At 39.1% G+C, this 20,089-nt stretch overlaps 1 protein-coding gene across 1 annotated transcript in view; it reads left to right on the top strand.

The window, feature by feature from the left end:
- The window catches only part of LOC116900171 (cytochrome P450 2J3), a 326,660-nt gene that overhangs the window by 6,041 nt on the left and 300,530 nt on the right, over window positions 1–20,089 (top strand). The window contains exons 2-8 of the mRNA XM_032901957.1: window positions 789–951; window positions 2,573–2,722; window positions 3,137–3,297; window positions 9,531–9,707; window positions 11,746–11,887; window positions 15,235–15,422; window positions 16,926–17,064. Coding sequence (XP_032757848.1) covers window positions 789–951; window positions 2,573–2,722; window positions 3,137–3,297; window positions 9,531–9,707; window positions 11,746–11,887; window positions 15,235–15,422; window positions 16,926–17,064 — 1,120 coding nt within the window. The remainder of the gene's footprint in view (window positions 1–788; window positions 952–2,572; window positions 2,723–3,136; window positions 3,298–9,530; window positions 9,708–11,745; window positions 11,888–15,234; window positions 15,423–16,925; window positions 17,065–20,089) is intronic.

Genomic DNA, 20,089 nt, shown 5'->3' with positions numbered 1-20,089 from the left:
TTCTGGTGAAGTCACCTGAGTCCTGAGCATGTGACTAGGCAGCTGTCCTTGGGGCAGTGGAATTAGCATCAAAATACAGATAACTCCAGGGCAAACGACAGCAGAGATCCACATGGTACTCATTACCAATTAAGACCCTCTAAATTAAACCAAATTTTCACTTATTCCCAGGACTTGTCTGTCACTACTATCCATAGTCAATAATCTTTCTTGAAAGGCTTAAAAATCCCAAGGAGACATTCATAAGGACAAAGTTAAAAACTGATCTACATTTCCATGTGTACTTCACTTACATCTTCTTGAAGAAATGACAAAGAGTTACTTACTCAGAAATCTTCTCTGCATAGCAGCTGTTTAAAGGCATTCTCTGGCTAAACAGGAATGTTTATAAACTACACCAAGCATGCACAGACCTTCCTTGACCTCTGGGCTGTCATACAAACTGTAATCTTGCCTTCATTAGAATTCAGAATGCCTCAGGTTAGAGAATTCGCTTATTTGTTGCTACCCATATCTTCATGCCTTCTCCTAGTGACATTGGGTAGCTGCATACCTAATTCAGACTTGCTGAATTCATTGGGGTTTTCTATAGGGAAATTTGTATTCTTAGTGTGTATCAAAATTGAGCTTAAAGCATTATGAGTAAGTTTCTAAACATTTCTACAAAGGAAGGTGCTTGTTTCCCTGTCTTTCACAGTTCCTACATTAGTCCCAATGGCTCTATACATACTTGTCATATCTGGACACACAGACATGGGCTAAGTTGCTACTGCTGTAATATTTTTCAGTTTGTGAAGAAATATGGGAATGTTTTAAGCCTGGATTTTGCTAACATACCTTCAGTGGTTGTAACTGGCATGCCCTTAATCAAAGAAATCTTTACTCAAATGGAGCACAATTTTTTGAATCGCCCTGTCACTCTTCTCCGAAAACATCTCTTTAACAAAAATGGTAAGTTTCTTGATGAATATGTACTGTGTTTTTATAATTTTTGTCACATGGTAAAGGTTCCTGTCCATCTGTAAAGGAAGCAGGATGCCACATTTCCTGAATGAAAACATCCTTAGGGTGAAACCATGTGTCCTGTACACCGACTCTTGATGCTTTGGTGGTAAGCCCAGTCAGACACACTGTGCTCTCACTTCCCTTTTCCCACTCCAAACCTCTGCTCTAGTAAAACAGATGAGTCACCTTCCTCCTGATGATACTCTTCTTGCTTATAACTCTTCAAACACAATCATTAAAGTGATGACATTAAGGGGTCTTTAGCCTTCTGGCCAATAATATAACAGGCTGGTTTTAATACTCATTATCATTCCAAAAAATAATCAGAAAGTCGATATCAGACAATTTTATGGAGATAGGCAAAAGGATTTGAGGATTTCTCTGAAAGTTACAAAACTAATGGAAGCATGGCGTTATTGCACATGCCATGATAGTTGGTGAACACTGATTATGCCAGAATGATCTTCCTCCTTGCCTCTGGACTCTCTGTGTTTGGGATATTCCTCTTTCTTACTTTCTTGAGTCATTTATTCACTCTACTGTATGTTTTGGCTAGAATATTGTCCACAAAACTTTCTTACATCATGTGTCTTGTTTTATCCATGAGTGCATTCCTGCTGCCCAACTTATCATATGCAGCAGTGAATTAGTTAACTGCTCTGGATAGCAGCAGCTCACACACACTGTACCTCCATGCCCTGCAAGATCTCTCTAGATTCGTGAGATATTTTTAATAGGCCTTCCTATCTCAATAGCTGGGCACTTTAAAATTCCCTGCAGCTTTCACACACTCCCCTCTGGTATCCCCGGCTAAACGCCTTCTAAATCTATATTTCATCTTTGCTGCCCTGTTACTTTCTGGGCACCCCCGCCCCTCATAGGGCCGAATTCTCTTTCCACCTACATTGTTGGATGATTTCTCTCATGCAGCTCTTAAATCTCATCTCTCTTGCTCCAAGAGCCATGGCAGTTCTCCACTTCTCCCTCTATCCCTCTGTCCATTGCTGCCACAATCAAAAGTCCCGCCTCTGTCTCCCTATCCAGTTATTGGCTGTAAGGCAATTCTTTACTACCAATCAAAGCCATCTGAGGGGCAGAGACGCTCAGGCTGAAGCATGACTTTTGGGAGCTGAATTAAGACAAAGCATTAGAACCAATTCTGAACAAACATGAACTTCTAGACTTGTGTGATCAGAATATGGACTTCAGATCTGGAGAAAACTGAAACGTGAATAAAAGTTGCTATCTAGTAACTAAATTTCTTTATAAAGTATGCTTTATGCCTTTGTCTGAGCTTTTGCATCAGGTAGAATGGGCCTTCATTAATTGTTAATAAGCACAGGGATTTTCTGAAAGCACTAGATTCCATTATATGCAAGGAATGCTAAATGAATGCTGTTGTAAGTAACCAGTAAATACCAGTTCCCTTGCTTTGGGATTGTCTCTCTAGATAGCTGCCAAATGCTTATTGACCTTTCTTCTTTGCACCATACACATGTCCATCCAGTTCATCGGGAAATTTTAAATGAGACTTATAATGATGTAATGTGGAATCTCTTCTTTCCAGGATTGATCTTCTCCAGTGGCCAGACATGGAAGGAGCAAAGAAGGTTTACCCTGATGACACTGAGGAACTTTGGACTAGGAAAGAAGAGCTTAGAGCAGCGAATACAAGAGGAGGCCTACCACCTTGTGGAGGCCATAAAAGATGAGGGAGGTGGGCATTTCACAGTGCAGGTGTAGGGGGCTGTGGTCTTATGTTTGTTGAACAAATTTTTATTAAATGCCTAAGAGTTTATCCTGGGCCTGCTCTGGGCTAGGCACTGAAGATTGAACAGTGAACTTATAGCTATGACCTTGACCTAGAGAGCTGAAGCCTAGCAAATAAAATGGGTTATTAATCATGTTGCTGACCTTAAATCCTCGTCACCAGTCTGACTTTATAGCCATTGACAGAAACCTTGGTTCATGTCAGCATTGTGCATGTGCTGTGGCCAGAGCCCATCCATTATTTCATTCTCTCTAGTAATTATGCAGGGGAAGGAGCAGTTGAGAGATTGTTTTCTTTATAATAAATAATACAAACATAAATATCTTTGAATGGCCCAAGTTTCTCTTTTCCCACCTCCAGGACAGCCTTTTGACCCTCACTTCAATATCAACAAAGCAGTCTCCAATATCATTTGCTCTGTTACCTTTGGGGAGCGCTTTGAGTACCATGACAGTCAGTTTCAGGAGATGCTGAGGCTACTGGATGAGGCCATGTGTTTGGAGTCATCAGTGATGTGCCAGGTAAGCACGCTCATATCTCAGGAATTCAAACTCAGGACTAAGTCAAACAGACTGGCTCCTCTTTTTATAGTTTACAGCCTTTTCAGGTACTATATAATGCCGTAAAGTTGAGGTTAATACAAGTGTATTCAAATCTCTGTTGATGTCAGTGTTTTGACAATATTCAAAACTTGTACATGAAAATAATATTTGTAATATTTAAACAAAGTATCAACATGTGCAGGATGACCTGCATGTGTAAATGTTGTTGTTGCTGTTGTTGTTGTTGTTGTTGCTGCTGTTGTTGTTGTTGTTGCTGTTGTTGCTGTTGTTGCTGTTGTTTGTTGTTGTTGTTGTTGTTGTTGTTGTTGAAAACTAACCCTATTTCCAGCTCAGGTTCTCTGTCATTCCTCTGTGTGTGCTGATTTTTGTTAACTAAGACTAGGGTTGGCAACATGTATGACTTTCTGGTAATAATCCTGCCTTGATGTTAGAGCTTTTGGGCTGTTTCCAGACTTGTGATGTTAAGAATATTGCAATGGATATTCTGGTACTGGTGTTCATCTGAATCTAGTCACTCATTTGTCTTGAATTTGCATCACACATTAAAAAAATAATTAAAAGTTCAAAAGTGGATCCTATTTTTATTTCAATTAATGCTTGATGTTGTGAATCTTACAAAACAATGACATAAAATTTGGTCTTCAAACATCACTCCTGGCTGGGGAAGCCTATGTGCAAATTCTTGCCCCTTCAATCATTAGCATCTTCCAAATATTTCCCACAAATTACTGGTCTCTCAGCCATATTCCTATACGTGTAAGACAGTTTTAAAGGAAAATTAACTCCTAAGGTTACCCACATGTTTCCCAGTTGTTTTGCTACCTTGGAATAAATATATGTGAGTTAGTGTACACATTTGTATGTGTTTAAATTATGTGTTCTCAATGGACCACTTTTCCTTGTATCAATTACATGCCATTATTAATTTTTTAACTGTTTCACTAAAAATGGTGCTTTAATTTTGAAAACTGAAAGAACATGTAACAGAAAAAATATAACTGTGACCACTGCACAGATAAGAATCAGTTACAACAAGGGTCAGCAGACAGTCAGTCACATATCACTAATCTATGTGTCCTGCTACTACTGCCTCTGACCTGGAATTATGGAGCAAACTTCCAGCGTCTCTGTTATATTTGTGCTGGTTACAACATCTAATAGGCTGGAATTTCCTTCTGAAATAGAAGAGTTGCTCTTGAACAATGGAGTTCTGTCAACTTTATAGTTTTAAAAATTTTTTAATTAATCAAATAACAATGGTTGTCATTATGATATCTTCATACATGTACCACTATGATTTTACTGTTTCCGCTCAGAAAATGAGCTTCCTCCCATTCTCCCTCAGTTTGCTTTCTTATCAAGTATACTGGATTCTATTTTCACCCGACTTATAGGTCTCCAGATCTCCTTTCTAACTTCCTGCCTTGTAAATTCAGGAGCCTTTTTTCCTTTATTTACTATGTTTCTTGTAGTTTTTGAAATCACTGATGTGGATACCATTTCTCGAATTTTTTAGAGGATCTTTTAATGGAGTTACCTAGTCTTCAAAGTTTAATCTACAGTATTACTCTTTGAGATGAAAACAAACTTCTGAAGCAACAACTTTGTGTCTTGCAAAATACAAAAACACACATAAATTGAATTGGGGCACTTTAGTATATCACCAACAGCCAAAGAGTGGAAACAATGCTAAAACTACTGAGCGTGCTATAACATCTCAAAGTTATTTAATTTAATGCACTGTTAAATGTATGTATAAGTGAATGAGATACTTGAAGGAAACTGGGCAAAGGACAAGAATAGGTGAAATAATTTAAAGGAAAAAAGGAGAAGGGGAGAGAAAGAATGTTAGCCACTGGGTAAGACTAAAATAGGGGACAGAGAGAAAAGTAGATATATCAATAATAAAAATGTTCAAAAGTAAATGTAAGAACAGGAAGAAAATGTAAAATATAAGTATTATTTTAAAAACCAGTGAGATAAATTGAATATATAAATAAGGAAGGCATAGAGTGCAAAATAAAAATGAAAATTAAACTAAAGAAATCCTAGTGCCAAAAGTGAGATGAGGTATATTCATAATTAGATAAATAATTACGGGAGAAAAAGTAAAATTAAGTGCGCGAAGCAAAATTTCTCAGCATATCAAGGCACTTCCTGCAAAGACTGACGACGTGAGTTTGATTCTGGGAATTGACATGATGGAAGGATAGAGCCATGTCCAAGTTATCGTCTGACCTCCAAACATGTACCATGTCATGTGAGCATAGGCACACACACACACACACACACACACACACACACACACACACACAAGCACATATAATGTATAGGTGTTTGCTTGCCCTTTGGTTTGTGTTGTTGTTGAGTCTGTATGGGTAAATGCCTGGTGTCTATCAGAATCGTCTTCAGAACACAGCCACCATTTGTCCTATTTACATATCAGGAGCCTTTGCTGACCACACTTAGCTTTGCATTCCATGGAGCGGGCATAACCTTTCGCCATCCCGAGATTCCTCAGATCTTACCACTTGGGTGTTTCTTTAACGAAGGGGTATCTCCCAAGTACTTTGGGAGCTGGAGAAGAAATCACAGCGTGGAGATCAGTATAAGTTGTGAGATCCGGACAAACTGCCTTTATACTTCCAGGGCTTCCAATTCCCTGCTGGTCGAATGCACTGTGGGTATCCTATATACCCCTAAAACTCCAGAGATCTCTTGCTCAACAATAGTGAAATAGTAATTCAGATTAGTTGAAGCTGCATTTAACCTGCTGATGTCAGACTCAGAGCTACTGCACTCAGGGTCATATGCAGCTGAGGAGCTCTGTTCCTGCCCACTGAGGGTAGGGAGTCTCCCTAGCCACTTCCCAACCTAATCCAGGATCTTGCTATCAGCCACCCTTGGGCCTACTAGTATTAGGTCCCTCTTCTGTCCATAACCATCTCTCTAGATCTACTCTCACCCAAAGGCTACAGTGAGAGACAAATCTGAGATTCTCTGATCCATGAGTGCTCCATGATTTCGGGCCTCTGGGTGGCTCAGTTTCTAGCAGTGCATTCTCTGACAAATTGTCACCTAGGTACTCCACTTCAAATGGAATATCATGACAAAATGGGATTTTCTCTTCCATTGACCCATTAATAAAAGGAATCAGTTTGACTAGCAGCTTCACTTATCGGCTTGTCCTGTAGAAGGTTGACTGCCAACCTTCTGATGCCAGACCTTTAGAAGAGGCTTCTGAGCTTCCCCACTAAGGCAACTCTCTGGTTCAAGAGTGTCCTGCTTATTCTTCTTCTTCTTTGTCTAGGATCTTTTCCTTCCCTCCATGGATTCCCAAGCTGTTCCTTTATTTCCCCTTGGGATAGAATCTGCTTTCCTTGTCAGTCTTTGCTACTAGGCTCTCACAAGCAACTTCTAGCACATCATATTACCCAGAACTCCAACTGTGTAAGTTTTTACAGTGCACTTGGATAAACATAAACTTTAATGTTCTCTCTTCTTAATTAGGACTGTTCTTTTTGTCTAATCCTCTTTTCCTCTTTTCCTCATTCAAGATATTCCATGTGTTAAGCATGGGCTGCTCTGCTTTCCCTCAGACATCATCTAGAAAATCACTCTCCGGGTTTCATTTTTAACTCTCATGTGCTTCTGTTTTGGAAGTTTCCTTTTAAACCAACATCAATTAGCTATAAATGCTGTACCACATATGATAATTGTTCCCCTTTTACTGAAACACGTATTTCCCTTCATTGAAAGTATTAAGATGTGAGGAACGAGAGAGATCGGTTGGCATTTAAAAGCATAAACTGATTTTGAAGAAGTCCCAAATTTTGTTCCCAGAGCTCAAGTTAGATGATCACAAAGTCTGCAACTCCAGGAGACCCGATGTTTCTGGCTCCCATAGGCACCCGAATTCATGAATTAATTGTGCCCCCATACACATAATTAAAATTAAATAAGTATTTTTAAATTATTAAATTTTGGGAACTAATTTGGCATTATTTTTTTTATTAACTTGAGTATTTCTTATATACATTTGGAGTGTTATTCCCTTTCCCGGTTTCCGGGCAAACATCCCCCTCCCCCCTCCCCTTCCTTATGGGTGTTCCCCTCCCCACCCTCCCCCCATTGCTGCCCTCCCCCCAACAGTCTAGTTCACTGGGGGTTCAGTCTTAGCAGGACCCAGGGCTTCCCCTTCCACTGGTGCTCTTACTAGGATATTCATTGCTACCTATGAGGTCAGAGTCCAGGGTGAGTCCATGTATAGTCTTTAGGTAGTGGCTTAGTCCCTGGAAGCTCTGGTTGCTTGGCATTGTTGTACATATGGGGTCTTGAGCCCCTTCAAGCTCTTCCAGTTTTTTCTCTGATTCCTTCAACGGGGGTCCTATTCTCAGTTCAGTGGTTTGCTGCTGGCATTTGCCTCTGTGTTTGCTGTATTCTGGCTGTGTCTCTCAGGAGCGATCTACATCCGGCTCCTGTCGGCCTGCACTTCTTTGCATCATCCATCTTGTCTAATTGGATGGCTGTATATGTATGGGCCACATGTGGGGCAGGCTCTGAATGGGTGTTCCTTCAGTCTCTGTTTTAATCTTTGCCTCTCTCTTCCCTGCCAAGGGTATTCTTGTTCCCCTTTTAAAGAAGGAGTGAAGCATTCACATTTTGATCATCCGTCTTGAGTTTCATTTGTTCTAGGCATCTAGGTAATTCAAGCATTTGGGCTAATAGCCACTTATCAATGAGTGCATACCATGTATGTCTTTCTGTGATTGGGTTAGCTCACCCAGGATGATATTTTCCAATTCCAACCATTTGCCTACTAATTTCATAAAAAGTCGTTGTTTTTGATAGCTGAGTAATATTCCATTGTGTAGATGTACCACATTTTCTGTATCCATTCCTCTGTTGAAGGGCATCTGGGTTCTTTCCAGCTTCTGGCTATTATAAATAAGGCTGCGATGAACATAGTGGAGCACGTGTCTTTTTTATATGTTGGGGCATCTTTTGGGTATATGCCCAAGAGAGGTATAGCTGGATCCTCAGGCAGTTCAATGTCCAATTTTCTGAGGAACCTCCAGACTGATTTCCAGAATGGTTGTACCAGTCTGCAACCCCACCAACAATGGAGGAGTGTTCTCTTTTCCGCTGCATCCTTGCCAGCATCTGCTGTCACCTGAGTTTTTGATCTTAGCCATTCTCACTGGTGTGAGGTGAAATCTCAGGGTTGTTTTGATTTGCATTTCCCTTATGACTAAAGATGTTGAACATTTCTTTAGGTGTTTCTCAGCCATTCGGCATTCCTCAACTGTGAATTGTTTGTTTAGCTCTGAACCCCATTTTTTTAATAGGGTTATTTGTCTTCCTGCGGTCTAACTTCTTGAGTTCTTTGTATATTTTGGATATAAGGCCTCTATCTGTTGTAGGATTGGTAAAGATCTTTTCCCAATCTGTTGGTTTTGGCATTATTTTATGGTTTATCTTTATCTGAATTTTCTCATGTTTTAACTTATTAAATCTTCTCATTTAACATCCCCAACTATAAATTGAAAAGACTTTTATAATTTTCTATTACTTTAGTCCTTGCCTTAAAATTTGATTATTGTAGGGCTACAGAGATGGCCTAAGCTCTTAGGAGTATTAGTTGGTCTTACATAGGACCACACTTTAGTTTCCAGCATCTGAACAGTGATTTTCAACAATTTATAACTTCAGTTCAAGGGGCTCCAATGCTCTCTTCTGACTTCTGCAGGCACCAGAATCATGCAAAACACACACAAAGTAAAATAATCTAAATAAAATTGACAGCCTTAAACATTCAGCATTTGGGATAATTATTTTTGGCATCTCTAAAATAATGCAGATCTTTAGAAACCAGTTCTGCAGTGTTGTCCACCTTACTATCCTCGTGCTTTTTAGTTTGTTCCTAACTTAACAAGAATATATACAGTTAATTGCTTTTTATGTTCTCTTTTAATCACATTACCTAGTTTTATGGTTGGAGCCTTTTCTTCAGTTCCATTTAGGGTGGTAAAGTCCTTTGCTGGTAAAACTGAAATGTCTGTGGAGGGTGGGGCGATGGAGAGAGAGTCAAGATGGCTGCACTGTCCCAGTGTAAGACAAATGGGAAATACAAGACTGTTTTGAAATGTGTCACCTTGTGTCTCCATGACTGTCTTATTTTTCCCAATCAGCTCTACAATACCTTTCCAAGGATACTTCAGTATCTTCCTGGATCACACCAAACACTTTTCAGCAACTGGAGAAAACTGAAGTTGTTTATTTCTGATATTATTAAGAATCACCGGAGAGACTGGGATCCAGATGAGCCAAGGGACTTCATTGATGCTTTCCTCAAGGAAATGGCAAAGGTGGGGAAGATGCTTGCTGTATTGTCTTCTGTGTGTGGAAGAAGCATCAGTTTAATGATTTCTGATTGATCCTACAATGTGTTTCCTTATTGGTTTGACATGGCACAGATGTGTTCCCTCACAGCACTGTATCATCCTTGCACGCCTGTTCTTCAGGCAAGCTTTGTGGAAATAGTGAGAACTCAATTCTGATTCTACAGGACACAGATCCTTTTTGCTATGTCTTCTTGTTTAGTCTTCAATGTCAGGACAGCAGCATCTATTTCTCCCTGATCACTGCTTCCATATTTATATCTCATCTCTTTGATTATGAACCTGGAACTCCCTCTTATAAGAATATTTCAGGATAATCTCTGTTTTTGAAAATTACTCACACTTACAAGCTTTATTATGGATTATTACTTAATATGCACAGGAATAAATAGATGGACATCTGAGGATAATTACTTGGCACACTACAGGAAAATTAAATGGTAAGGATATAGTACTTAAGAGGTATACAATTGCATTTATTTAGGATTATTGTGGACATTAAAAATAAAGGTCTAAGCCATTTGGTGGGAGACCATGATAATGCTAAGACACTATCTTTATGTGTTTCTCTTAGCTTTTATCCATATGTGAATGAGCTGCGTAATAAACAAAAGTAGCAATTAAGCTTCAGAGGCCAGTTTTGTTACAAGTTGGTCTAGGGTCACTTACTGACTGCATCTTACCCACCCATCTCTGCAAGATAAAACAAAATATACCTGAATGCTGAAGCTTAACTTTAAGATTTAGATGAAGCCCTCCAACTCCCATAAAAACATCCAGTGATACACAAGCCCCTAGCCAGCTGCCAGTTTGTTAGGGTGGTTACTTTTGCACCGTTATGACAATACTTGACAAAAAGAGCACAAAATAGATTTATTTTGGCTCACAGTGTCAGTAAGTCGGGTCCATCACTACAAAGAAGAAATGACAGAGAAGCTAAGCTCAAGGTAGCAAAATGCCTATGGTGAAGTCTAGTCACATAATGACACATTAAGAAGCAGAGACCAAGGCAAGATCTAAGGCCTCGATATAACTTTAAGAGCTATGCCCTTAGTTATTGGATGTATCCAGATATTGTCTACCCCCAATATTACAGAACCTCCAAAAATACTTCAGACTACTAGGAATCAAGAATTCAAAACATGAGCCAGTAGTAATTGTGCAATTTTATTGCAGATCCAAACCATATCACAAAATATACGGCCTTGATCTCACCAGGCATCCTAATGGTGCACATTACTGGATCAGTGGTGCAAGCTAGGATAAATTGGGTCCCTCCTCTGACCAGAGGCCAAATAGTAAATTTTTCATCCTCTTGGTTTTTTTTTACTTGCCTTTGATAATATTAATAAAAGCAGTGTTGTACTTTTGTCTTCAGAGGAAGAGATAACTAATTACTTGTCCCATACAAGTATTAAACTATCAATATTAAGAGCAATTGTAACAAATTTATACTTCTAGAGTAAGCTCATGAAGATGATGTTATGTCATAAAAAATAATTGATATAAACAGAAAAGTCTTAACTAGAAAAGATTACCAGTGAAATCAGAAAACCAGTGAACAAAGAGAGCTGATTGGATTCTTTCTGGCATCAACAAAATCATTTGTTGAGTCTTGACTATGTACCTGTGGTATCTCACAATATTGATAATGGCATGTTAATGTGTGTTTTATACTCTCATTTTATCAACATGACACAAAGCAGTGTTGAGTGAGTACCCTAGGCAATATATTTACTTAGTGATATGGCTGATACTAGAAGACAAATATGATTTTTATCCCATCTTCTTATCACTGGACAAAGGTTTTCCAAATGTTTAACCAGAAGAAAATAGTTATAATGATTTTCATTAACCCAAGTGCCATAATGCTTTGGACAGCTTGCAGTACTTGGGAAAGGAAAATTCTTCATGAGAAGAGCAAAAGGAATATCACTTTTCAAAACTCTATCCCAAGGTCTTGACTCAAAACCTCTGAATAAACAAACACACATTGCCTTTCCAGTACCCAGACAAGACTACTACAAGTTTCAATGAAGAAAACCTCATCTGCAGTACTTTGGATCTTTTCTTTGCTGGTACAGAGACAACATCCACTACACTGCGCTGGGCTCTGCTCTGCATGGCCCTGTACCCAGAAGTCCAAGGTGAGTGTGTAGTGACTGCACGTAGACAAAGTGGACTGATGCTTCTAGAATCTGGTTCAAATGGGACCAGAAGATGGTATGGAGGGGTAGGAAAAGGTAGAGGACCTGGGAGGTAATGTGCACTTGGAAAGGGGTACATTCTCCACATGTTTGGTCAGGATTGTGGTGGGTTCATCTCATAAAGAATTGAACTTAGAACAAAGCAAAGAAGAGAAGTGACAATGTGGTAAGTTCTAGCAAAAGTCACTTTACCTAAGAGTATCCATAGATTCCCTTCTTTGTTTTTAACAATACATTCTTATTTGCCCTGGAAATGCCTTAGTCTGGTTTCTGGAGTCATGTGATGCGCTTCTCTTTGCCCAGTCTCCACCCTCCCCACCCTGCATGGTAGCATTCCTGTGTTGCCTGTCCGCATCCCTGTGTTGCCTGTCCGCATCCCTGTGTTGCCTGTCCGCATCCCTGTGTTGCCTGTCCGCATCCCTGTGTTGCCTGTCCGCATCCCTGTGTTGCCTGTCCGCATCCCTGTGTTGCCTGTCCGCATCCCTGTGTTACCTGTCCTATGCTGCTCTCCTTATTCCTGCATCTAAGTCATGACGTTGGGTCTTCCATCTACCAACAATGTACTGTTCCGATTTCTGCCAAGTCTAGAAGAATTTTGCAAGGCTCCACCCGTCTAAGGTGTTTCCCATTTCTCCAGGAATTTACTGACTGGGGAATTGTCACTTTCTTCCTCCAGAGAGGAATAATGCTCCTCCATCACTGAGCTTTATATATAACTTTAACGTCTCTTCACTGCCTGTTGTCCGTGACAAAGAATTATCTGTCTCACAATTTCTCTACCTCTACATATAGAAGATTTTAACAGGTGCTTGTTAGGATCGCTTTTTTATACCATGAATCATTTCCTATTTTAAATTGTAGCTCACAGTTTATTCATTTATAAACTCAATTTAGTACATTTTGAAAACCAAACAGAGCAAGAGCTCTGCCCATATGATGAAGTCAAATTTGCCCATAATCTTTATTTCATCTTTGGGTGAGTGACTCTCTGTGCATGTATGTATGAGTATATGTGCATATGCATGTTCAGGCCACAAGCCAAGTTCTTCAGAAGCATAGTTCACTTAAAAAAAAAAGATAAGTTCTTTCATTAACCTGGAATTCAACAAATAACCATTGAGCCCCAGGGATCCACTTCTCTCTGCATCTCCAGCATATTAGAACTACAAGTTTTTGCCATCACAACCGACTTTTGTATATGGCTTCTAGGGACCAGACTTAGGTTCTCGTGCCTGCAAAGGAAGCATTTTTACCAACTGAGCTATCTCCCCAGAGTAAACTTTTTTTTAATGAATGTAAAATGTGTACTTAGTATGTATCTATCTTTACCTATTATGTATTTTGAATCACCATTTAAAATGAATTTTTTTCTGAATGTTATACAACTTTCTTGTATTTTAAGGGATGTGAGACAATGCCATGGCACAGTGTGGGAGTCATAGCACAGCCTGCAGGAATCAATTGTCTCTTTCACCATGTAGACCCTAAGGTTTAATTCAGGTCAGTAGGTAATTCAACACTGTCAGCCATCTAGCTATCCTAAGACCACATTTTTTAGATTTAAAATCAACCCACTTAGATTAAACATTTGACTCCTGAAAATAAGATGCCAACATATTTAAATAATACAATTAAACCATGTTCATTTTACAACATGCACAATAGTCAAGAGATGGTATAAAAACAGAGTACTCATGGGCCAGGAATAAATAAAGTATGAAATATATATGAGAATCAAAAGAAAATTTAGTCAGACATAAGAAGTTCTTTTTAATTTTTTGATTTATGTTATGCATATGAGTGCTTCACCTGAGTATGTGTAATACATGCGCTCGTCTTGTACCTAAAGAAGTCAGAAAAAAATCAGAATCCCTGGAACTCTAGTTACAGATGGCTGTGAGCCATCATATGTGTGCTGGGAACCAAGCACAGGTCCTCTGAAGGAGCAAGAAGTGATCTTAACCACTGAGTCACCCACCATCTTCTCCAGAAAATGAATTCTGATGCCCCATTAATTCAGGAAATTATTCTAACTTAAAAAATATGGTTCCCAAATGACAAATACTCTACTATCTAATGGAAACAATAGTCAAATTGTATACCACATAGAATTAGAATACACAGAGAAGGAAAACATTATTTGTAACACAGACCTTTTTGCAAAATAAAGTTTGAGCAATAACATGTACAACAACATGGACATATTAAATGCTGGTGAATTACTGAGGTAAAAGTGGTGAGAAAAGTGGCTGTGGTTGGTGGTTCATACCATTAATCTCAATACTTGACAGATTTGAAACAGTTCAAGATGACCCTGGCCGTATAGATGAAATCCTGCCTCGAAAGCCATCATGGTAATAGCAATAAATTTTGTATTATATAAATTTTGTATGAAATTAATTTTCACAAGTAAAGTAATAGTAAAGGGCACAAAGTTCCAAGTTCACTTAAAATAAAAAGTAGAACCAGACAATCAAACAAAATTAGTTCCACCTCTATTACTCTTGAGAAAGAGGAGTCATATTGACAGCTTGCAGAATCAATCACTTATTACTGTAAACGTTTGTGTAACCCTCAAAACATCCTCAAGATAAGGCAGACTAATCCCAAAAGAAAACTGAATCTCAAAGAATGTAAGAATCTTCACCAGGATGTGTCTAGCAAAACACTGCTGTCCACAGACCACAGACATATATCTCCTTAGATATTAGACTTTAAAGATGTGCTGCAGTCTGAACTTTTGTGTCCTCCTTGCCAAACTCATATTCTACTCTAATCTCAATGTGATTATTCAGGAGATTGGTGCCTTTCCAAAAGAAGTACCAGAGAGATTCCTTTTTCCTTGGTAGCATGAGGATACAGCACGTATGAGACAGGAAGTTGTTGTCTACCAGGCAAGGAAACTTACAGTGTCTTAATCTGTGGAGTTCAAAGCTCTACAACTATCAGGAATACATTCATGTTGTTTTGTAACCCACTCAGTGAACGGTGCTTGTTTGTAGAAACCTGACTAGATAGTAGTGTGTGCATACCTAAGATACTTAGTTCAGATTTTATATATATCCAATTTTATGATTACATTGTCAGCTCGAAGGAAGTTATTGAATTGACAGTTTTATTTTAAAAAAAGCTATCTGAAGATTTGAGGAAACTTTTATTTCTTTATATCCTGGATGCTAAGATGAAATAAAAGCAGATGAGGTCTCAGAGACAGCTACTATATTGTTAGAAAAAAAAAGCATTGAACTTTTAAAATTAATAGAATTTCCTGTTTTGTTTTGTCCTAGAAAAAATGCAGGCTGAGATTGACAGAGTGATTGGCCAAGGAAGACAGCCAAACCTGGCAGACCGAGACTCCATGCCCTACACCAATGCTGTCATTCACGAGGTGCAGAGAATAGGCAACATCATCCCCTTTAATGTTCCCAGGGAAGTGGCAGTTGACACCAATTTGGCTGGATTTAACTTGCCAAAGGTAACCACTTTCCCAGTCTCAGATCCTCCAGTATATCTCTACCATCGTCCTGGGTGCCTAAAGTTAAAAAGTGACATGAATTGCTGACCTAAGAAATAATTTCAATGAGAAAGGAAGTTTACTTTTTGCTAAAACTTTCTATGTGTCTCGGTGGATATTCAAATCTATTCTGAGGAATCTAGAAAGGAAGATTCTTAGATCAGATGTATTTAGGCCAAACATGGCTTTGCTTGCTAAGGGATGACACAGCATCTTTCTGTTCTAATGGTGGCAAAGGACATTTGCTGTGGAAGCAGAAAGCTACCCTTGTGGTTACTATTCCCTTTACTATTGAGCAATTCATAGCTTGAAGTTTGGTCTGAATTTTTCCCAACGCTCTTTGTATTTCTTCTGTCCGTTGATTTATCTTCAAATAACCAGACCAACCTTTTCTACAGACTATAACATCAACTCTGGGTACTAAGAAATATAAATGGCTATGTTCAAAGGAGGCAGAGAACCATAGCCTGGAAACAGATAGGCCTATTTCAATGTTGATTTCACTTTCTACCACAGTACAGGCACATCACCTAGTCAAGTACAGCTTCAGCTTCTACAAAATTCACTCAACCCAATCATAGGCTCCATATGGATATAAAGATGGAATTACACACACACACACACACACACACACACACACACATAAAATCTTACACTCAGAATAGAATCTAGAATCAAGGGAATATTTATTAAACACCCGCAAAGTTTGAGTCTGGACTAGGGATACCTGAATAATGAGAGACCCTGCTTATAATCTCTGAGGACTACTGACAGGAGAGAATGTTGTTTCTCTGTAATGCTGACAAGTTGGGGTGAAGAACGACAGCTAAAAAGCATCAGTGCTGCTTCTAGAAGACGATATATTGGAGCTGGGGACTGAAGGGGAGTTAAGAATTAACCATGTGCCGAAATGGGGAGGGATATTCCGTTCAAAACAAGAAGCCTTAAAACATGAATGGCCTGGTTGAGGTCATAAACGAAGACTACTATGGTGGAAAACCAGTGAGAGTGGAAGGATAAAGCAACAATAGGAAATGGCTCACCTTGGTGACTCTGGATATTGTGTCATGCATGTGCCTTGATAGGGATGCTTTTTCATAGATTCCTGGGCCTTTGACTAACTGTGTGATCTCTTTGATAATGTATCAGAAATAATGGAGAATCAGAGATGAAGGAGATCTACCATACAGCTGCTATGGTCTTAATTAGGTAGCAGGTTCATCATCCCATGGATGATTAAAGTCTTCATACCAGGCTTATACTAGCCACTTTTAGTAAAGTAGATCTATCCTTTAATGAGACATAGTCCACCTACATTTGTAAATGGCTGAAGTGTATCAGACAATAGCAAATCAGATGGGGAGAATGGGGAAGTTCAGGGGTCAAGTATCTTGCATTTTGGAGCTTGAGAATCACCTTTGTGGGAGTTTTCATTAAATCGTCACTTTCTGCCATCATTTCTAGGGTACTATGATTCTAACCAACTTAACCGCACTGCACAGGGACCCTAAAGAGTGGGCCACCCCAGACACCTTCAATCCAGAGCACTTTTTGGAGAATGGACAGTTTAAGAAGAGAGAATCCTTTCTGCCATTCTCAATGGGTGAGTTGTGATGTGCAGGAGAGAATTCCAACTTCCTCCATATATTTTCCTTCCTCTCTTTGCTCTAGTTCTAATTCTGTGCTCTAGTTGGGATGTCTCCAGATGAGCATGTCTACTGTGGATCTATCTTTCTTTTTTCAATTAAAATTTTTATATAATACATCCTGATCACAGTGTCCTCTCTCCCAATTCCTCCACTGTCCATTGCCCTCCCTACCTTCTCACCTACTCTATGCCCCTTCTTTCTCTTCCTTTCTTTACAAAATTAAAAAAAAGCAGGCAAACACACACATACACACACACACACACACACACACACAAGCACACACAGAAAGACACACAAAGAACTGAAAAGAAACAAAAGAAACACACAGAGAAACATACACAAAGAATTGAAAAAGGAACAAAAGAAACACACACACACACACACCAAAACTCATAAAACTAGGAAACCATATTATACAAGCAAAACACATATACAAGGTAAAGACCAGCAGCCATTTGCTGTGGCATGGAACCACATCAGTTCTGTTGTCTGGAAAACATTGTTTCTTTGGAGTCATTCATCCCATCTCTAGCTCCTGTCACCTTTTGACCTCCTCTTCTACATAGTACTCTGAGTCTTGAAGGTAGGAGTTTGAAGATATTCCATTTAGAATTGAGTCTTTTAAAAATCTTTTAGTCTTTGCACTTTGTCCAGTTGTGAGTGTTTGTGCTAGTTCCCTTCTACTACAAGAGGAAGCTTCTCTTATGATGGCTGAGCCAGGAACAAACCTATAGGGATAAGAGAATATCATATGGAGTCATTTTAGTGCTCTGTTCTTTCGGCAGAACAGTAGAATTTTCTTTTTCTTATAGTCCTGTGCCCAATTTAAATTATTGTTCATGGCTATCCAAGAAGTGTTAGGTGTGGCTTCCATATCATGAAGTGGGTTTTAAGTCCACTTGTGTAGTGGTTGGTTACTTCTACAACATTTATGCCACTATTACAACAGCATATTTTCTAGACAAGTCACCATGCAACACTGTAACTCCGGTGATAGAGATTGTACGACACACAGGACTGAAAGGCAGAAGAAACCTCTCAGGCAAGAGACAATGAAATAGATTGTTTTCTTCAGAGTTTGAATGAAGTATTCTTCCCCTAGGTATTTCACTTCTCTGATATAAAAAGACTTTCCCATCTTTATCAGCTTTAGAATAAAAAGAGCAACACAAAGTGATTCACAGATGCCTTGCTATTAGGAATTACTTTATACCCTCTTCTTTATAGACTTCATTAGCAAGCACTGTCTCATGCATAAGAATCTGTTCGTCCATAATTGGAGAGAAAATGGATTGGTATCTTCTTTATTCCTGTAGACAAACTCAATATATTCCAAGAATATGTATTAGCACACTTGGGCTATTTCTAGACCTGATCTCCATTACAACTAAATTGGAATTCACCTCCTCTGTTACAATTCCTTTTACTGTAAAGTTCACTGAATTCATATGTACCAATGTCTTGCTGCATAACAAGTGATCCCAATCTACTAGCTTACAGATATCATTCTCATGTATACAGGTGAGATAAGTGATCTTGTATGTGTAAAAGCTGAGCTGGTTATATGAAAATCTGCTGTGATCTCACCTGAACAAAATAGTGTTATTTCCATATTTCCCATTGGCAAACCAGCTGTCTGTTCAAAATATCCCAAAGGGGAGGACAGAGACACACAGGCCTGGTAAGGTTCAGGCTACAAATTGTTACATCATGACTTCCACTGCATTCCGGTGACCTATTCAAACCACAAGGCTAACCAGAACTTAAGGGCAGGGGAATTATTGCAGTCTTTTATTGGAATAGCACTGAAGAGTCAGTACACATAATATGGAACTTATGGAAGAGGGCGATGAGATCTACCCTGCTTTCAATATCTCTTTCTGATGGAGTAGAAAAAAAAAGTTCAGTTGCCTAAAAATGTTCACACTAGTGTGGCATAATGAAAACGAGTTAAATTGAGGAGAATATAGAACCCTAAAATGTCTCCAGGATTAGCATTTTGCTAAAAGCTGTCAATATTTTCTGCCCCACTCTGACCTTTGGAATGCAGCTACTGTTCCACCTGCCTTCTCTCAACTTCCTATGTGCAGCATCCCTGTATGAAGGAAACGTCAATGTCAGCTACTTTTTGCTTGGCAAAAGAAAGTAGGCATAGGGTTATTTACCGGTGTAATATTAGGACACATGGCACAATTCTTGAAACTTCAAATCCTGCCTGTTTATTGACCAAACACATGGCAACTCCATGCTAGCAAGAGTCTTTGCACCTCAGTACATCAAATCACTGACTTAGAGAAGCTATGCTTAGGAAGAACTTTGACAAAAGCTTGGTCATTGCTCTCATTACTGATGGAATTCAAGTGTGCTATGTGAGGTGAAATGGCCCAAGCACAGTTTTAAGCAGGCAGTGTGGTTAGCTGTCTGCCATTGCAACACAACTGACATAAAGCATGTGAAAGGAGGAAAGGTTTATTTTGACTCTTGCTCTTGGATCTATTCTTTGATTTACTCTAAAGCCTTCAAATTCAGTATCCCTTGTTTTCATCCTTTTTAAAGCATGTTCATCCTCATGAACTAATTGTGAATACTGCCAGCCATGGAGCCGTGGGCAGGACGCAGACTGCATGTTTGTCAAGTGAGAAAGATTTAGCGCTTTGAAAATGAGTGGGAGCCCGCTGCTGAGCTTGGGTTCCTGATTTTTCAGGTCAAGTTTTATTTTGACGGAGGAATTCTCCTAGAAGAATCTTGGGAACTTACAACAGAGTTGATTTTGATTCTATTTAGCAAGTTACCCATCATATGCCTAGGCATACTTAAGATGAAGATGAAGATGAAGAGAACAAAGATTAAATACATTGCTTGAACACACAGGTGAAAACTATAATGTCCGGGCTATATATCACACAGGTACTGAAAAGTTTTGCCTGAAGCATCTACTTTTAATGGTTAAAATGTATTTTCAGATTGTTTGCTGCACCA

This window comes from Rattus rattus, chromosome 1 (assembly GCF_011064425.1).
Source record: "Rattus rattus isolate New Zealand chromosome 1, Rrattus_CSIRO_v1, whole genome shotgun sequence".
Taxonomy (NCBI): Eukaryota; Metazoa; Chordata; class Mammalia; order Rodentia; family Muridae; genus Rattus; species Rattus rattus.
The sequence above is the reverse complement of the archived record's forward strand: the minus strand, read 5'-3'. Positions and strand labels throughout refer to the sequence as shown.